The sequence below is a fragment of the Aulostomus chinensis genome, chromosome 12, assembly GCF_037954235.1.
Source record: "Aulostomus chinensis isolate RoL2024-O1b breed Wild chromosome 12, RoL_Achi_v1.0, whole genome shotgun sequence".
NCBI lineage: Eukaryota > Metazoa > Chordata > Actinopteri > Syngnathiformes > Aulostomidae > Aulostomus > Aulostomus chinensis.
Window position 1 is genome coordinate 10,859,826 of NC_141331.1, and position 16,671 is coordinate 10,876,496.

The window sequence follows — 16,671 nt, forward strand, 5'->3', positions numbered from 1 at the left end:
CACAGTCTTGACAGTTTACTCCCGTCCTCGTCTTCCGCTTATCCAGTCGGTCCAGGTCGCGGGGCCAGCAGCCTCAGCAAGGAAGCCCAGACCGCCCTCTCCCCAGCCACGTCCACCAGCTCCTCCGGGGGAATTCTGAGGCGTTCCCAGGCCAGCCGAGAGATATAATCCCTCCAGTGTGTCCTGGGTTGGCCCTGAGGCCTCCTCCCAGTTGGGTATACCTGGAACACCTCCCGAGGGAGGCGTCCAGGAGGCATCCTCACGAGATGCACAAACCACCTCAACTGACTCCTTTCAACATGGAGGAGCAGCAGCTCTACTCTGAGCCCCTCCCAAATGACTGAGCTTCTCACCCCATCTCTAAGGGGGAGCAGCCACCCTGCGGAGGAAACTCATTTCGGCCGCTTGTATTCGCGATCTCGTTCTTTCGGTCATTACCCAAGGCTCATGACCAATGGTGAGGGTTGGAACATAGATTGACCTGTAAATCGAGAGCCTCGCCTTTTGGCTAAGCTCCCTCTTCACCACAGCAGACTGGTTTAGCACCCGCATCACTGCGGACGCCGCCCCAATCCGCCTGTTAATCTCCCGCTCCATCCTACCCTCACTCGTGAACAAGACCCCGAGATACTTAAACTCCTCCACCTGAGGTAGGACCTCCCCCCCGACCTGAAGTGGGCAAACCACCCTTTTTCCGGCTGAGGACGATGGCCTCAGACTTGGAGGTGCTGATTCTTATCCCAGCCACTTCACATTCAACTGCGAACTGTCCCCAGTTTACTCCCTTATTGTTTAATTCATTGTGCTTGTGGATAAAGAAGACATGGATGTTTACCGGAGGATGTTGATTTTAGGCATTATTTTATTGCTGTCCCTGTTGTTAGCTTTCCTAGGAGGGAAAAATGTCTTTGTGAGGTCAAGATGCCAATTCACAAGTACTTCAAAGTTGCTGCAGTCGGATGAGCCCCTAAAATAGCCTTTCTTAAAACTGCTGAGTCTGCAACTGAGCCCAAATATCTGTCACAGCTTCCTGTTCTTTTTCTAAATCAGGGACTGTTTTCTCTGAAGGTTCATGGTACTGTGTGCACCTATAGTGATGCCATGAAAAGTTGAAGCACAGCTGATCTGGCCTCTAAGTGGGAATTGCGTGACCGCGTCTGTCAGGTGTCGCTTGAGGCCCTGTGCACACCTGGTATCTGTACCCAGCGATCACAGCTGGAGAGCCTTAAACCCACGTGCACACACTCAAATCATCTTTGAGATCTGATCACTTAAACCTCATTCAGAGGTGGCCTGGGTCGCCTGTTGCCACATTCTTTTAGTAGCACGTGTTCAAATGCTTCCTGAGCCACAAGAAGGAGTCCTTTTGTCTTAGCGTGTCAGTGACAGACTAAGTGACTGTGGTGATCGACACAATCCCCAGCAGGAAATAAACGTGTGTTCCATCTCAGCATGAGTTGAACAACGTACGTGTGTGTGTGTGTGCCTCTTGTCATAAATACAAAGAAAAAGGAAGTTATTCAGGTGTTTATTTGCATAAAGAGTGTGGAAGTGAGGTCTGATGACAGGAGATGCATGTGGAGAAGCATTTTAAAGCTGGGGTTGAGCACACTCAGCAGGATGTTAACACCAGGTGTGTAGAGGGCCTTACAGTGACTACAAGTCCGTTCTTTGGCTCATGTGCTGGCAGCTGCGCCTCCAGGTAAAGGTAGAAGCACATTCACAACAAAGTCTGACACAAATGAGGGCATGTAAGACAAAGGAATCCAGAGAAATTTGGCATCCCAGCCTGCGCTGTAACGTGTGTGTGGGAACCGAGCAGTCAAGGCGTGCTCCATACACCGCGTCACCTTGGAGATATCTGGACTGCACAAGACGCCCATAGAGAAGTCCTGAGCTTTCAGATCTGAGAAACAGAGAACTCTATCAGCAACATGTCTCTCACTATGGTAGTTCACTGCAATTTTGACACTCACAGTCATCAAAGTATGTGGCTCCATAGGAGTCTTTGATATCTTGAGGGATGCGGGTCCACAGCCTCTTCAAGTCGGCCTCAATAAGATCCAACCGGGTCACACCGGTCTTGAAGAAACCAGGTTCAATGATGCTCACTTTGATGCCAAAGTGCTGCATGTCTCTCCTGGACAAAAGATACTAATATCATCCCTCATGTTTGTTTTGGTCCTCTTGAACTCACAATGATGATGATGATGATGATGATGATGATGAATCTACCTCAGGCTATCTGAGAAGGCCTCCACCCCCCACTTGGACAAACAGTATCCTCCGCCTGTGAGCGCCAGCCTGCCCATAACACTTGCTACGTTCACCACCCGACCCTGTGCTTTCTTCAGGAGTGGCAGGAACTGGAGGGTCACCTCAATAACTCCTATCAGATTCACATCCAAGACCTTCGTGAAGTCCTCCAACCGCATCCACTCTGTTGGGCCGATGGGTGTGGACCTGCCAGCATTATTCACCAGCCCCCACAGACCTGCAAGCACACAGCAGGGGTAGGGTCGACAGAAGACTTCAGATCTGCTGACAATAAAGGTCAAATCAAGGTCAAGACAATACATTAGGATATGTTTTATTTGTTGTTATTCTGTTGTTGTTTTGTTTAAAAAGGTTTTTAAATAGATGCATACATAGTGAAGGACTTTTTTAGTATTTATCTATCTATCTATCTATCTATCTAATCTATCGATCTACCTACATACAATTTTTGATCCCAAGGCCCACGATGAAAATACTAAAAATAAACTGTAAATGCAGTGAAAAAAACAACAGAGACACATTCAATAAATCCACTTAAGTTGCAAAAATGTCTGAAAACCTCTTATCAAACTGTAGTAGAGATTAATGTTTGAGGAAGCTGTTAAACTGTAGATGATATGCTGAATGTCTTCTCCCTCCTCCTGAAAAAAGAGGATGTGTTCAACATATCAGTGGGAGGATGATGGCTGGATGATGTGGTGGTGCGGGTTGCATTTATCTCACCCAGTGCCTCACTCTGACTGGCACCCTATCCCTGCTGCTCACCTCGCTCTCCCACCTCTCCTCTCACAAACTCCACCATCCTCCTGATGCTATCGCTGTCTGTTACATTTAGCAGGAGGGTCTTCAGTCTGGAGGAGGCCGACGATGCCAGATCCGCAGCACCTTTCTCTGTGAGACACGTAGCTATGACGTGGAAACCTTTCTGGTCCAGCTGTCTGGCTAGCAGGTTCCCAAAGCCGCTGTCGCAGCCTGTGATCAGCACATGTTTCCTGCTGAAGCCACCGACCTTGAAGGAGTCTCTGATGTACCAGCTGATGGCAACTACAGCGGCTAATAGTAATGCAGAAGTTAAGGCCACGTGTGACAGGATCACCTTCAACACAAAGACAGTCACACAGCTTTAGTGACACTGTAGAAGAAGCAGTTCACAATCCCCGAATCTAGAATAAGCAACATTCACCCAAATGCCATACCTGCCATTTTGTGTGTTCTGCAAAATTAAGAAAATACAAAATGGCTGTATGTCTGATCAACATAAAAATCAACTCTACACCATCATAAAGGACACGCAGTGTTGTTTTGATAACTCTCAACTCCAGAAGGGGGGGACGACAAAACCTACACACTGCAAATTTAACTGTAGATTTTTGTAAAATCCACTTACCTCTAAAAGTTCTGTTGTTAATCTGTCAACGGGCACCTGAGTGATGACACGAGACGGTTTTCAAACATGTCCATACATATGGCAACTTAATAAGTTTAAACACTCACCTTCATGTGTTGTGATATTGTGATTTGTTTTTTTTTAGAACATCAGCTGATACAGGGCATCAATGCTGATAGCATAAGTACGCTTGGCAACCGTCAAGTGGTTCACCAACACCTACCTTCAAAAATATATTGAGGTTTTATGAATAATTCTGGTCATTTGGAGTTTGAGATTGACACCATTGGTGATACTGACAATACGATCAAAAATACAGACTAAAAGGTAACAGAAATAGCTTTTTAATTAGCGTTAGGAGACTAACATAACAAACTTACTAACCATGTTAAATTGACTGTGAGGGGGAAAAAAAAGTCCACACATTTATACCAAAAAGAGATTTTTGAAGGTTTCTAATATTTCATGGTGAATTCTTGTATAATTGTGCGGGGAGAAAAAATCAAACTCAACTTAAACCCAACTTCTGACATTTTATACTATTTTTTTTTTTCAGCATCTAAGCTACATACAAACTACAAATTCCATGCGTGTCAGTTTCTTTTTCAGGCTGTGATTTTACAGAAACTGTGAACACCTCAGGAATATTTAAAAAAAAAAAAACGGACCCATAGTCTCAATGAAATTGAGCTCTCCATTAACGGAATGATCAAAAAGTAGCAAAACTGAGAAGCGCATTGGTATTAAATGTTTTACAAGGATGCATCAAGAATATTGATCTAAATTGTATGAAGCATATCAAAGTAACATTCTTCAGGTTCACCTTAATAACGACTACAATTTTTCCTCCAACATCTCACTTGGTCACGTGCTTTACTTCAACAAGGGTGGCACAGAGAGTTCTAGCATACTGAGTAAAATTGTCTTTATGTTGAACGGTAGTTTTGCAGCTTTCACATCTAAATTCTTCCAGCAAGTCAGCCTATCAAATGAATCAATAAAAATGATCTTTCAAGTGCCATTATTTGTTCAGAACGACCTCCAGCACTGGAGATCAATAAAACCAAAACAACCCACACTGTTAGACGCCGTTCAAGGTAACTGGAAGATGTTTTATTTATGTGACCTGATCATTCAATGCACCAAATTTTTTTTCACCCGAATCCCAGATGACATCAGAACAGTCGACATAAGTCATAAACCTAATTTTCCTGTTGTGTTCAGGTGTTTGTATTGGTATGTGTATTTATTGGCCCATGAGCCTGTGAATAAAACTTGATATAAAAAAAATGAATGCCTGGTCCTTATTTGTACAAGAATACACATTTATATAGACTTTAAGTGGAGACTTCAAGCCACCATAAATGCAAATGAATGATGAAAACATACCATGACTAGAGTTGCTGAAATGTAGGTGTCTTCATCAAAAAAAAGAAAAGAAAAGAGAAAAAAGACCGCAGTGGTGACCCTTTTCCAGTCAAAACGAGAACCTCTTGGACGAGACAGTTGAGTTCAGGACATCGGTGTAGAAAAGGTCTGTCCACAGCACAAGTCGAAACGCTTCACTCATACAGGGTTGTGTAACAAACAGCAGATCCCATTCCCCTTTCACCTGAAATCAACTGACGGTGTGACATCTAAACAGACGGACTATAAGCACCTGTGTTTGCTGTTGACGGCGAATGACTGCTGATCTAGTAACAAACAGAGGAGGCAAAGTCCACCGAGAACAAGTTGATAAAGGTGTGAAGATACGGCTCAAAGAAAGACCGGCTCGGCTCGTTGCCTGAGTCGCAGCTGGAGTCTTCTAGCTTTCACAGAGTTATTGCAGTGAAAATAAAAGACACCGATCTTTCAAAAGAACTGATTTGAACTGATACAAACTATAACACCGACACTTTAGGCTTGGGGCTCCTTAAAAGGAAAATCTGGTCTGTGATGCAGGTCGGGAGGTAGGAGATAGGCAGCCAGAAGAATTTCGCATCCATTCCAGCAGAGTAGCGATTACGAGGATGAAGGGCGGAGATGGCGTGCTCCATACAGCTGACCACCTTCATCAGGTCCCCGTCCGTCAGCTGGTTAAAGCTTTCATCCATGAACATGAATGCTGGAAGAGAAACAATTCACATGTTTGTTTTCAAGTTAATTTATCATTCAAATTCTTGTTTTTATCTTTTCCGCTCTTTAACTTCTTGCATTAATGCCTTGAAGTGTTTATTTGGGGGGGGGGGGGGGTTCTTCACGAACCCAAGAGAACAAACAGTGAGTAACTGAAAGGCAAAGTACATTTCAGTGTGATGACCTCGTACGGTTTTCCCTTCTAACATCCTAACAAAAATCTTAAGCTGATTTCATGCACCTCCTTCTCTTTTATGGCATCGACATTCTTGAAGGGAAAAATGGTTTCCTGCAAGCAGACACGGATCCTCACGTGCTTTTTGAATGGAATAAAAATGATGTGGATTATTTTGGAGGCTCCGGTGGACCGTGAACACATGCTGAGTCTTTCACCCCCAGTGTGTTTTTCTCTCTTGTTCTGCGCCCATTTTCAGTCGCAAAGGCACATGAACGTAGTCTTTTTTTTTTTTAAACGAACTTAAGTTGTCTTATTTTTCAGGGTCATATTTTTAGGACATCTACTTGTATCGTGATTTTTGTTTTCTGTCATGTTCACAGTTGGCCAGCTCCATCGCGCCATTCTAGACAAACAATGAACTTGTTTGAATCCATTTATCCTTGGTATCCTACAACTTAAAACAGGAATATCTGTGGAGCTACAGGCAGTTATGCTTGACAGATGCTCTATTATGTGTGTTGTCATTAAAAAGTGTAGTATTCTTTAACACACACTCACCCTTCTCCAAATAGTCAGACCCGTAGTCGTCTTTCACGTCCTGAGGTAATCTGTCCCACAGCCTGGTCAGGTTATTCTTCAGAATCACGGTGTCGGTGACATTTGTTTTGAAGAAGCCTGGCTCGATGCACGCCACCTTGACTCCAAATGGTGCCAAGTTGATTCTGAAACGCAAGGTTGAGGTTGTTCTAAATGGCGGACAGTGACAACATGGACTCAGCGTGAAAAATGAACAGCTCCTCTCACCGCAGACTGTCGTTGAAGGACTCCACTCCATATTTGGAGATACAGTAAGGTCCACCGACCGGGCTGATTCTCCCAAACACACTGGCCACGTTCACCACTCTGCCTTGAGCCTTCTTGATGAGAGGGAGGACGCTCAGGGTTACATCGATCACGCCATCTAGATTGACGGCCAGCATGGACTTGTAATCTTGGATGGTGAGCCAGTCAGTAGGACCCGACGGCGTTGCGACTCCAGCGTTGTTCACTACAGCCCACAGACCTGGAGCATCACAAACACAAGGAGATGAACTCAGATATGAGTGATAATTCACACATGGAAGACTTTGTGAAATTAACTTTTTAAAACTTATCTTTGGTCATTTAACTTAAACCAAGAGCTAGCAGAAAGTTAGCCTAGCAAAAGACTGTAATCACCGACAGTAATCATCATCGATCCAAAAGGAAACCAAATCTATTCATGCATCTAAAACTCTCACACTTCATTACCCTGAAATACCAACAGTGTTTCGTTAAGAGCAAGAAATTAGCATGAGGCTAGCACCATCTAGTGGTCCTAGACTTGTAGTCCTAAACCTCCAAATGCCTGGGATCTTCCACCAGCGAATCATTTACACCTATAAAACCTAAATGGTGAAACTACTGTGACTGTCAATGGACCTGCAGAAAACGTCAGTTTTGTCTATTTGTAGGTAGAATTTTTAACACCTTTTGTCCTTGTAGCTTCTCAATAAACTCATAAAGACATAAAGTTGCCTGCCTGAAACATTAGACTTTGCATTTTAAAGAAAATGTTAAAGATTAAGCTGGGCTGACCTGATGAACTGTGTTGAGTTAACAGATAGCAGTCTTTTCATGTTCTTTAGTGGTGCTAGTATTTGTTTTTTCTTGTTTCGTTTGGAGGGAGCCAGCTGCTGCCTGTTTCCCCTCTCTGTACTGAGTTAACTGTCTCCTGGCTGCAGACAGCCGTTTGTGGAGGTTAAAGATCGTCCCTTCCTCTGCTGGGGATTCCTGCTCAGTGTCAGGACCTCGCGGGGATTCGCTTTACACAAAAACCCTGTTCCCGAAAAATTAAACCCCAGAAAGTCACCCACCTTTCTCTCCGACCAGAGTCTTGATGAGAGCGGCCGATTTGGCGACGCTGTCAGAGTCGGTGACATCCAGGTGAGTGGTCATCAGTCGGTCAGAGCAGCGCTTCTTCAGCTCGTCCTCCCCTTTCTCAGTGTAACAGGCTGCCACGACCTGGTAACCCAGCTTGTCCAGGTGTCTCGCCAAGAGATTACCAAAACCAGAGTCGCAGCCGGTGATGTAGACATATTTGTCCTCTCTGTTAGGAACCCTTTTGGACTCCTTGAACCAGCGGTAGAGAAACCAAAGGAGCACCAGTCCCAGAGCGTAAAGGAGCATTTTTCTAGGGGATGAAGATACACACCAATACTTAACATGCACAAGAAAAGATGAGCTTCAAAAGAAGACTGTTCAACAGAGAACCAGTACAATTCCTAGCCAGGGTCTCTGCAAAGGAGATCCTGTGATGGGAATACTTGCTAATAAGACTGAGCTATTATTATCGCATTTGAAAAGCAAGATAACGTTCCCAAATGAGAACCTGCAGATTCAAAGGACAGACGCGGAGCTAATGTCAGTCAATCTTACTAGAAGACTAGTTGAGAGGGCAAACTTGAAACTTACGCATACCGTTTTTCCTTCGGTCAGTGAGGCAAAGCCGAGCAGCAAAGCGTTACTAGTTCGCGATGTCCCGAAGGTAACATGGACACTGGGAGCAAAGTGTAAGCGTTGTACTTTTTTTCCCCCTACAATTTATTCCGTCATACTTGATTCCAACATCCGGGTAACTCAGCTATCCTCTTTTGGCTTTTAGCGATCCTCGAACGTTTTCATTATTTGAGAAGAGCTCCCCCTGCTGGGCACTCGCTAGCAGCTAGTTAGCATGCTACATGGATGATGGATATATTTATATAGATTTTTTTTAAAAGCAATCGAAGTGAGTAGCTTCTTTATTTAAATTTTTAAAAATTCCCAGATTACCTTGTAAAAAAGGAGAAAAAAATCTCCATTCAAAATTCCACCCAAGTACAAGTACAGGTAGAGAAGTATTTGATACTGAATTTGTTTTAGTATCAAATGTTGAAGTACACAGTGATGTGACATATTTGCGTATTCCAGAACTAAAATGGCACGTGTTCCAACTTTGCTGCTCCTATCATGTCCTCTGGAAATGTACTTGTTTCAAATATGGATTTGCATTTCAATGCAAAATTGTTCACTTCAAACCAACTTATAAGTGATGTTTTCGATGGTTCTACAGCATTATTGGTGTTTTATTTATGTGAAGTAGCAGTTCCTAGCCATAACTCCAGTTCTACACCTTCAGCCCCATTGGTTTGCCTTGGTTGGGTAAAGAAATTGCCAAGCTTGTAAGAGGCGTGACTTCATACGACAAAGAAGTGATCATTTAATGCAACAATTTCTCAGTAAACTCACAAATGACATCAGAACACATGAAGGGGAAATGGTGCATATTTGGGTTTTTAATAAAACAGTATACAGGATATGAAAATACACAAGATATTATATGAACGTCACTAACTGGAAGCTTCTCGTAAACATCACAATGGTAGTACAAACGTACCATGAACACAGTAGTTGAGATGTAAATTCCAACAAAAAAACAAGTAATAATAAAAATGTATGAATGTCACACAGTGACGTTCCTTTTTCTGAGTCAACATGAGGAAGTTCAGGCTTCACTTGCATGCAATGGCTAATATCCGTAAAGTCTGTCAGCGCCACAAGATGTACACGTTTTACGGGTACGAGGTTGTGTAACAGTAAATTAGATCACTTTCCTCCTCTCTTGATAACGGCGATCCTCCTTCAAATGAGATCACCTCCGACAGTTGACGGAGAAACACTCGTCAGCAACTATCAGCAACTTTAGAGACAGTAATTGATCATATGAGAACCTGAAATGTTCCGGTTGCAGAACAAGGTCAAAGCTACCGTGGCATGGATTAAAGTGTCTGAATTTAAGTAGACGACATAATGAAGATAAACAAAAACATCTGGATACAAGTTTATATGATAAAGTCAAAAATCGAAACCATAAGAAAACTCATTGCAGTTAAGAGCTAGAAAACACAGATTGCGTAGATCTGCCAAGGCAAACTTTTGGCCCCTGACACTTTTGTGCTTGGGCCCTAATTGAAGCTTCCATGCAAATTGGTGTGCAGTGACACCTGATACCTAGTCACCTGATCATAATATCCTGAAACTGTGCACGAGGTAATTTTAGAAAACACTCGCTACAAGCTATGTGAAGACAACACAGTGTAATTTTGATGAGTCTATGTTAGGTCAGTCTTACCGCTGGTAACAACAAAGCAGCACTCTGACTTGGTCTCTCAGCTCCCTCCTGCCTGAGACCCTCATCAAATGTGTGAGGTTTGTTACAGATCTGACTGAGTTGTGTACAGTTACTACAGTTTCATGTTCTGTGCTGAAACATCAGAGTCACTCACCTCACCCAGGCAACTTCTTTTGTCAAAGACTGGCAGTCCTCGCTGCGACCCATCACCAAGTTCTGAAGGCATTTCTGACCAGTTTGCGATATATCTGGCCACACCACTGCTATTACTACTTCTGCATGTGAAACACCTTCAATTTCCATTGTTGGAAATTGTTCCAGGTGGCATTATGATGAATCTGCCCCAAAATGTGACGGGTTCTTCCTGGGCGTACCCAGCTAAGTGAAAATCTGCTTCAAGGTTCAACACAAAACATTATCGAGGTAAAAGATCCTCCTGATCATAGATTCAAACTGATTCAAACTATTGCACAGACGCTTTGGGCTTCAGCCCGCTGTTAAGGAAAATTCGGTCTGTGATGCAGGTCGGAAGGTAGGAGAGAGGCAGCCAGAACAATTTTGCATCCCATCCAGGAGAGTAGCGAGTACGAGGGTGAAGAGCAGAGATGGCGTGCTCCATGCAGCTGACCACCTTCATCAGGTCCCTGTCCAGCATCTTGTCAAGCTTTTTATCCATTGTCTCAAATACTGAAAAAGAAAGATTTCATACTTTTACTTCAAGATATAATCAAGATGACAAAAAACACAAAAAGGGTGAACTTTAAGTGTTGGTAAGACAGTAAACAATGAGGCAGGTAGACTGAGAGAATGTGTAGTTTATATTTAGTGATGTGATTCTCTGCAACCCATGACTCATGATGAGCAGAACCAAACATACATATTGCAAACTTATCAAGTGGTTCGGGTATTGATTTGACTTACGGGTACTTGTACCTGATACACCACAGTACGACTGTGATGCGTGTTGTAATGACAACGTTGTACATTCTTCAAAAAGACACAAGAACTCACTTTTCTCTAAATAACCAGACCCGTAGTCATCTTTCACATCCTGAGGTAGTCTGTCCCAGATCTTCATCATGGTATTTTTCAAAACCACTGTATTGGTGATATTTGTTTTGAAGAAGCCGGGCTCGATGCAAGAGACCTTTACTCCAAACGGTACCATGTTTAAGCTGGAACACAAAAGAGTTTGTTAGAAATGAGTGAGATAGTATAGACAATTAAAACTATATTCAGATTTTCATCCAAACGCATTGTAAATTTAACTGAATTCTCAGAGATGGAAAACAGGTGAACGTATTTACATCTCTATCTATTGCCTCTCGCTACTGTCATGCAGATTATGAGCCGTTTCTTCGTGGAGGGGAGTAGCTGGTGGTGCACTAATTCTCCCGTCAATACAATCAACAGAAAACAAGACAATGGGAAGGATTGAAGCAGATGGTAATTTATATACTGATGTTGTTTCCATTGCACTTATTCACATTTATCTTTTATCAATACTCCAACTCTTCCACCGCCCATAAAAGTAAAAATGTTTTACGGTATTTGTATATTCATTAGACTTTTCAGTGTTTCCGCCATTTATTTATTTATTTATTTTTGAATGTGCACCTAATACGGGTGCAGCAGTAACAGTTACATCTCCTCTCACCGCAGACTGTCGTTGAAGGACTCCACTCCATATTTGGAGATACAGTAAGGTCCACCGATTGGTGTGATTCGTCCATACACACTGGCCATGTTCACCACTCTGCCTTTAGCCTTCTTGATGAGAGGGAGGACGCTCAGGGTTACATCTATCACGCCGTACAGGTTGACGGCCAGCATGGACTTGTAATCCTCGACAGTGAGCCAATCCGTCGGACCACAAGGAGTCGCGACTCCAGCGTTGTTCACTACAGCCCACAGACCTGGAGCAGCATGAACAAAACAAGATGGACATGAATTCTAATAATAAGAGACTTTATTTAGGAGTTATCAAAGAAAAATTTGCATCAAATATTACCCCCAGGTCCTAAGTGGCCTGTGTAAGGTTGACAAATTACTACCAAACAACTGATAGCATTTACTTGTGGGGCAGGGGTTTGGAGGGAATCTAAAAAGATTACAACAGTTCATGTAAATGTGATAAAGCGCACAATGATTCTGAACACACTGGGACCACAGGGAAGCATCTGAAAGGAAAACAAAAGGGGGGTGAGAATTGGGCCCTCAGGGACCCCACTGTTAAACGGAGCCATCAAGGAAGAGAAGCTGCTCAGAGTCAGAGCTCTACTTTAAGCTTAAATTTAAGCTTAGATCTGAGCCCTTGACACCACAAGCCTCCATCCATCTATCCATCACAAATCTGATGTTACCACAGCAACCCAGTTTGATTGATGTGTTCTCTGGATTCTGCGTTTTAAATCGTGTCTGCTGTTTAATTTATTTATTTTTTAGGTGTACACCTCATCCCTCTCAGCGCCTGTTCCTCACCTTGATACTGGAGTTTCACATGAGATCTGTTACCACAAAACGAACCCCAGAAAGTCACCCACCTTTCTCTCCGACCAGAGTCTTGATGAGAGCGGCCAATTTGGCGACGCTGTCAGAGTCGGTGACATCCAGGTGAGTGGTCATCAGTCGGTCAGAGCAGCTCTTCTTCAGCTCGTCCTCCCCTTTCTCAGTGTAACAGGCTGCCACGACCTGGTAACCCAGCTTGTCCAGGTGTCTCGCCAAGAGATTACCAAAGCCAGAGTCGCAGCCGGTGATGTAGACATATTTGTCCTCTCTGTTAGGAACCCTTTTGGACTCCTTGAACCAGCGGTAGAGAAACCAAAGGAGCACCAGTCCCAGAGCGTAAAGGAGCATTTTTCTAGGGGATGAAGATACACACCAATACTTAACATGCACAAGAAAAGATGAGCTTCAAAAGAAGACTGTTCAACAGAGAACCAGTACAATTCCTAGCCAGGGTCTCTGCAAAGGAGATCCTGTGATGGGAATACCTGCTAATAAGACATTTCGACGGACATGACAAAGCATTTGATAATCTAGGAAACAGCAGACAATTGTATAGAATCGCGAACATGAGTGACAAAAAGCATTTGCAATGTGTTCAAAAGAAGAACTTGCTTCCATGATGTGTCACTGGATGTTGAAGAGGATTTGGTCTGAGACGTAAACCAAGAGAAAAAAATGCACATGTAGAAATGATTACAACCATACGAGCGCTCTCTGAGCCGCAAGACCCTGTCAGTCAGTTTGCGTAATATAAACTCATCTGGCCTCTAACGTGTATTGACTGTCTACAACCAGTCCTGCACCCCCCCCCCCCCCCCCCCATCCCACCACCAACTGCGGGAGCTTATTGCGCAACACTGCAGACTGAATGACAGAGTGGTGAAACCACAAAACTAAGTTATGATTAAGATACACCATGCACAGGTTCGACACACGGCGATGTAAAGAGAGTCAGTAACATCTTGTGATTAAATCGCGAATTGAACAATCTTTTTGTCTGTCTATCCATCTGCTTACAATTAAGTCCTTGCGCAATCCTGCAGATGCATTAAGGCGGTATAGCGAGTGACTGAAAACATGCGTAAAGATGCATTGAGGCTACCGAGGGAACGAAAAGATGAACAAAGAAAGCATGCTAAGCTTCAAGTGTCACTCTACGGTGAAGAATTCACAATTATTCAATGAGTTTACCATTACCGTAACGTTTGAGAAACAAGACAACATATACTGAGGACTGAAGTGGAGTGTAAGTCAAACTTACGTGAAGAACAGTCAGTAAAGGTGGGCGGGCAGACGTCCTCTGTGACTACGCCGAGATACATCGAACATTGTGTTCACTTTTCGAAGTGGGTGTATGTTCTCTCATCTTTCAGAAGTAATTCCATATGTTCCTGTCGCCGCATCCGGGTAAGTCGGAGGTGAACTCTATACCTTCTCCTTCGAAGTTTTTAGGGAGAATAATATGACAACATCACCCTCTGCTGGCCACTGCTGCGCAGTGGAGAGCGACTGGATCGTTTTTGTTTTGTATTTCAAGCAAATGAACGCCATTACAGTTGGTATTTTACAACGATATCCATCCATCGTCATCTTCCGCTTATTCCTACACATTAAGGGACGCGGGGGGGCTGGAGCCTATCCCAGCGTCAACGGGCGAGAGGCGGGGTTCACTCTGGACAGATCGCCAGTCCATCGCAGGGCCGACATAGAGAGGCGAACAACCATTCACACTCACATTCATACCTACGGTCAATTTAGAGTATCAATCAGCCTCGTCCCCTCTTGATGTCTTTGGTCTGTGGGAGGAAGCTGGAGTACCCGGAGAGAACCCACGCAGGAACGGGGAGAACATGCAAACTCCACACAGAAAGATCCCGTGCCCGAGGCCGGGACTCGAACCCGGAAGCCACAGTGCTAACCACTGCACCACCATGCAGCCCTACAACGATATCCTGACATGTATTTACATTAAACTTTTGTTTCCATCGTGATTTCAGACTAGAAGACTTGTACTGTAACTGTAAAATTAGGTGATTTGGTGAAAATGGAATTTCTGCTGTTGTGCATATTCAAAAACACTGTATTATATTAATGTGATTGGGACTAAATGTGTAAGGTATTTTAAGCACTTCTTTGGTCCCAGCTGGAATATTTCCACAACACAAATCCAACCCTGCTAACTTCCTGAAATTCTGGTTCGATTCATAATGTCCTTCTTCTTTCCAAAATCAAATATTTACTGTAATAAATTATCAGGTAAAGTTAGCATGTGACTGATCATCGCTAACAAGATATTTGATAAATAAGGTAATGTCATGAGATCATGACTTCTGTCAGTTTTTCATCAGGGGTTCCAACAGGCCTATCATCAGTGTTTTACTCACGATCAATAAATAGATAGATCATTCGATGGATTAAAGATGCTTGCATAGGAGTTTATAAACTACACATGGTACATGGATCATTGATCATTGTGGTGGACAAATTATTAAGATGGACACACTGTTTGTCCCGAGAGGCTCCAAGTTCAGGTGAGATGAGAAACAACACTCAAACAAACTGTTGTTGAGTCTGAGGTATTCTTTAATCTTGCATGAGAGGGAAATTTGACAGAGTCACTTGAAATTTTAGACAATATTTGTTGCCCCACAGATTAATACTCGCCTACCCTTGAGGTTTACCTTTAAAGGTTACGTGAACATAAAATCTGCTGTCATATGCAAGAGGAAGTAGAAGTTGAACTTGTCAGCTTGCACACCTGCCAGACATGAAAATTCAGCGAAACAAGAACATAGAAAGCTTATCGCCTCGATATACAAGCCGGAATTCTAATACGAGATGTTTTTCCAGACACACGACTGTCTGAAACTAAATTCACTTAAGTTCAATCACAGTTCAAACATAAAAACAGCACAGTGTGATAATTATTACACACTACTTCACTACTACTGTAAAATGTATTTGTGAATATTCTTAGTCCTCCAGGTCATCGTAATTCTCAAAAATGATCAATATAGGCGACTGGACTCACCTCATTCTTTCAGACAACTTGTTGTTTCTTCTAGCCGACTCTGTGGCTGTAACCAGATCCACCATCGCTAGCTCGTCCGGTGTCACCGCAAAGTTTATTCCTTTGGCTTGGAGCCTTGAGCCTAGAGAACATTCAGAGGCCACCCGCCGAGACATTGGTTCAGAAACGTAGACGACACTGGAGTCACCATCAGGAAGGGTGAAGTTGGGCCCTTCACTGAACACCTTAACTCGGTGGACAAGAACATCACATTCACGAGGGAGGATGTCAAAGACAACTGTTTGGCTTTTCTAGACAAAACAATAAGGAACTTAACATTGGGGTCTACAGGAAACCCATCCACACGGATCAGTATCTCCTGTTTGACTCACATCACTCACTCGATCACAAACTAGGGGTGATCCGAACCCTCAAACACAGAGCACAAAATATCCCTTCAAAAAAACAGATGGGAAAAGAAGGGAACGCAACCACACACACTCGGCTCTCCGCACTTGTGGCTATCCAAACTGGGCTTTCATTAAAACTGCCAAGAAGTCCAGGGAGGATAAGAAAGATGAAGCCCCAAAGAAGAGGAACATTGTCATCCCGTATGTGGCAGGGCTCTCAGAGAAACTCAGAAGGATCTTTAACACATCGGATCCCTGTGCACTTAAAGCCCCAGCAACACCGAGGCAAAAACTTGTCCATCCTGAAGACAAGGTTCCAAGGCATAAACAGAGTAATGTTGTTCATGCAGTCCAGTGTAACGAGGAGTGCTCTGACCTGCACAGAGGGGAGACGAAACAACAACTGCACAAACGCATGGCGCAACACAGGAGAGCCACAACCACAGGCCAGGACTCAGCAGTCCACCTCCACCTCAAGGAGAAGGGGCACTCCTCTGAAGACCACAAGGTACACGTTCTAGCCAGAGAGGACAGATGGTTTGAAAGAGGGGTGAAAGAAGCCATTCATGTCAAACTAGAACGTCCATCTTTAAA

General features: G+C 43.6%; 3 protein-coding genes and 1 long non-coding RNA gene across 6 annotated transcripts; 1 reads left to right on the forward strand and 3 right to left on the reverse strand.

Annotated features, from left to right (window-relative positions):
* Positions 1-1,162: 1,162 nt before the first annotated feature.
* On the reverse strand, positions 1,163-3,724 carry rdh1 (retinol dehydrogenase 1; the record flags this gene model as incomplete). Its single annotated transcript, XM_086221133.1, has 5 exons — positions 1,163-1,906; positions 1,977-2,140; positions 2,236-2,494; positions 3,043-3,373; positions 3,665-3,724. Coding segments are annotated over 5 exons (1,044 nt in total), but the record flags the coding sequence as incomplete, so codon positions are not given.
* A 1,244-nt stretch (positions 3,725-4,968) lies between these two features.
* Positions 4,969-8,626, reverse strand: LOC147252004 (retinol dehydrogenase 7-like). Its single transcript, XM_086220073.1, has 5 exons — positions 8,460-8,626; positions 7,856-8,172; positions 6,765-7,023; positions 6,519-6,682; positions 4,969-5,771 (listed from the first exon to the last, which is right to left on the reverse strand). Exons 2-5 carry the CDS (start codon positions 8,166-8,168, stop codon positions 5,548-5,550), a joined length of 960 nt encoding a protein of 319 aa, XP_086076199.1. The 5' UTR covers positions 8,169-8,172; positions 8,460-8,626; the 3' UTR covers positions 4,969-5,547.
* On the forward strand, positions 7,727-13,616 carry LOC147252005 (uncharacterized). Of its 2 annotated transcripts, XR_015118722.1 has the most exons (7): positions 7,727-7,925; positions 10,471-10,572; positions 10,674-10,789; positions 11,492-11,595; positions 11,812-11,850; positions 12,595-12,762; positions 12,933-13,616. It is a non-coding gene; the product is annotated as an uncharacterized LOC147252005 (long non-coding RNA). The 2 variants fall into 2 exon arrangements; XR_015118723.1 differs by lacking the exon at positions 10,471-10,572.
* On the reverse strand, positions 9,258-14,291 carry LOC147252006 (retinol dehydrogenase 7-like). 2 transcript variants are annotated; one of them, XM_086220074.1, is made up of 5 exons: positions 13,919-14,291; positions 12,693-13,009; positions 11,807-12,065; positions 11,161-11,324; positions 9,259-10,836 (listed from the first exon to the last, which is right to left on the reverse strand). In XM_086220074.1, exons 2-5 carry the CDS (start codon positions 13,003-13,005, stop codon positions 10,613-10,615), a joined length of 960 nt encoding a protein of 319 aa, XP_086076200.1. In that variant the 5' UTR covers positions 13,006-13,009; positions 13,919-14,291; the 3' UTR covers positions 9,259-10,612. The 2 variants fall into 2 exon arrangements, with proteins under 2 accessions (XP_086076201.1, XP_086076200.1); XM_086220075.1 differs by lacking the exon at positions 13,919-14,291 and having other exon boundaries at positions 9,258-10,836; positions 12,693-13,111.
* Positions 14,292-16,671: the final 2,380 nt, after the last annotated feature.

What these genes read in the sequence shown, in the direction of transcription:
- LOC147252004 (XM_086220073.1), bottom strand. Translation starts at nt 8,168, where the DNA reads ATGCTCCTTTACGCTCTGGGACTGGTGCTCCTTTGGTTTCTCTACCGC. An exon ending in GACTCTGGTCGGAGAGAAAG is followed by an intron (nt 7,024 to 7,855) that starts GTGGGTGACTTT and finishes GTGATGCTCCAG; the next exon opens with GTCTGTGGGCTGTAGTGAAC. An exon ending in TCCTTCAACGACAGTCTGCG is followed by an intron (nt 6,683 to 6,764) that starts GTGAGAGGAGCT and finishes CTTGCGTTTCAG; the next exon opens with AATCAACTTGGCACCATTTG.
- LOC147252006 (XM_086220075.1), bottom strand. Translation starts at nt 13,005, where the DNA reads ATGCTCCTTTACGCTCTGGGACTGGTGCTCCTTTGGTTTCTCTACCGC. An exon ending in TCCTTCAACGACAGTCTGCG is followed by an intron (nt 11,325 to 11,806) that starts GTGAGAGGAGAT and finishes TTTGTGTTCCAG; the next exon opens with CTTAAACATGGTACCGTTTG. An exon ending in GTCTGGTTATTTAGAGAAAA is followed by an intron (nt 10,837 to 11,160) that starts GTGAGTTCTTGT and finishes TTTCTTTTTCAG; the next exon opens with TATTTGAGACAATGGATAAA.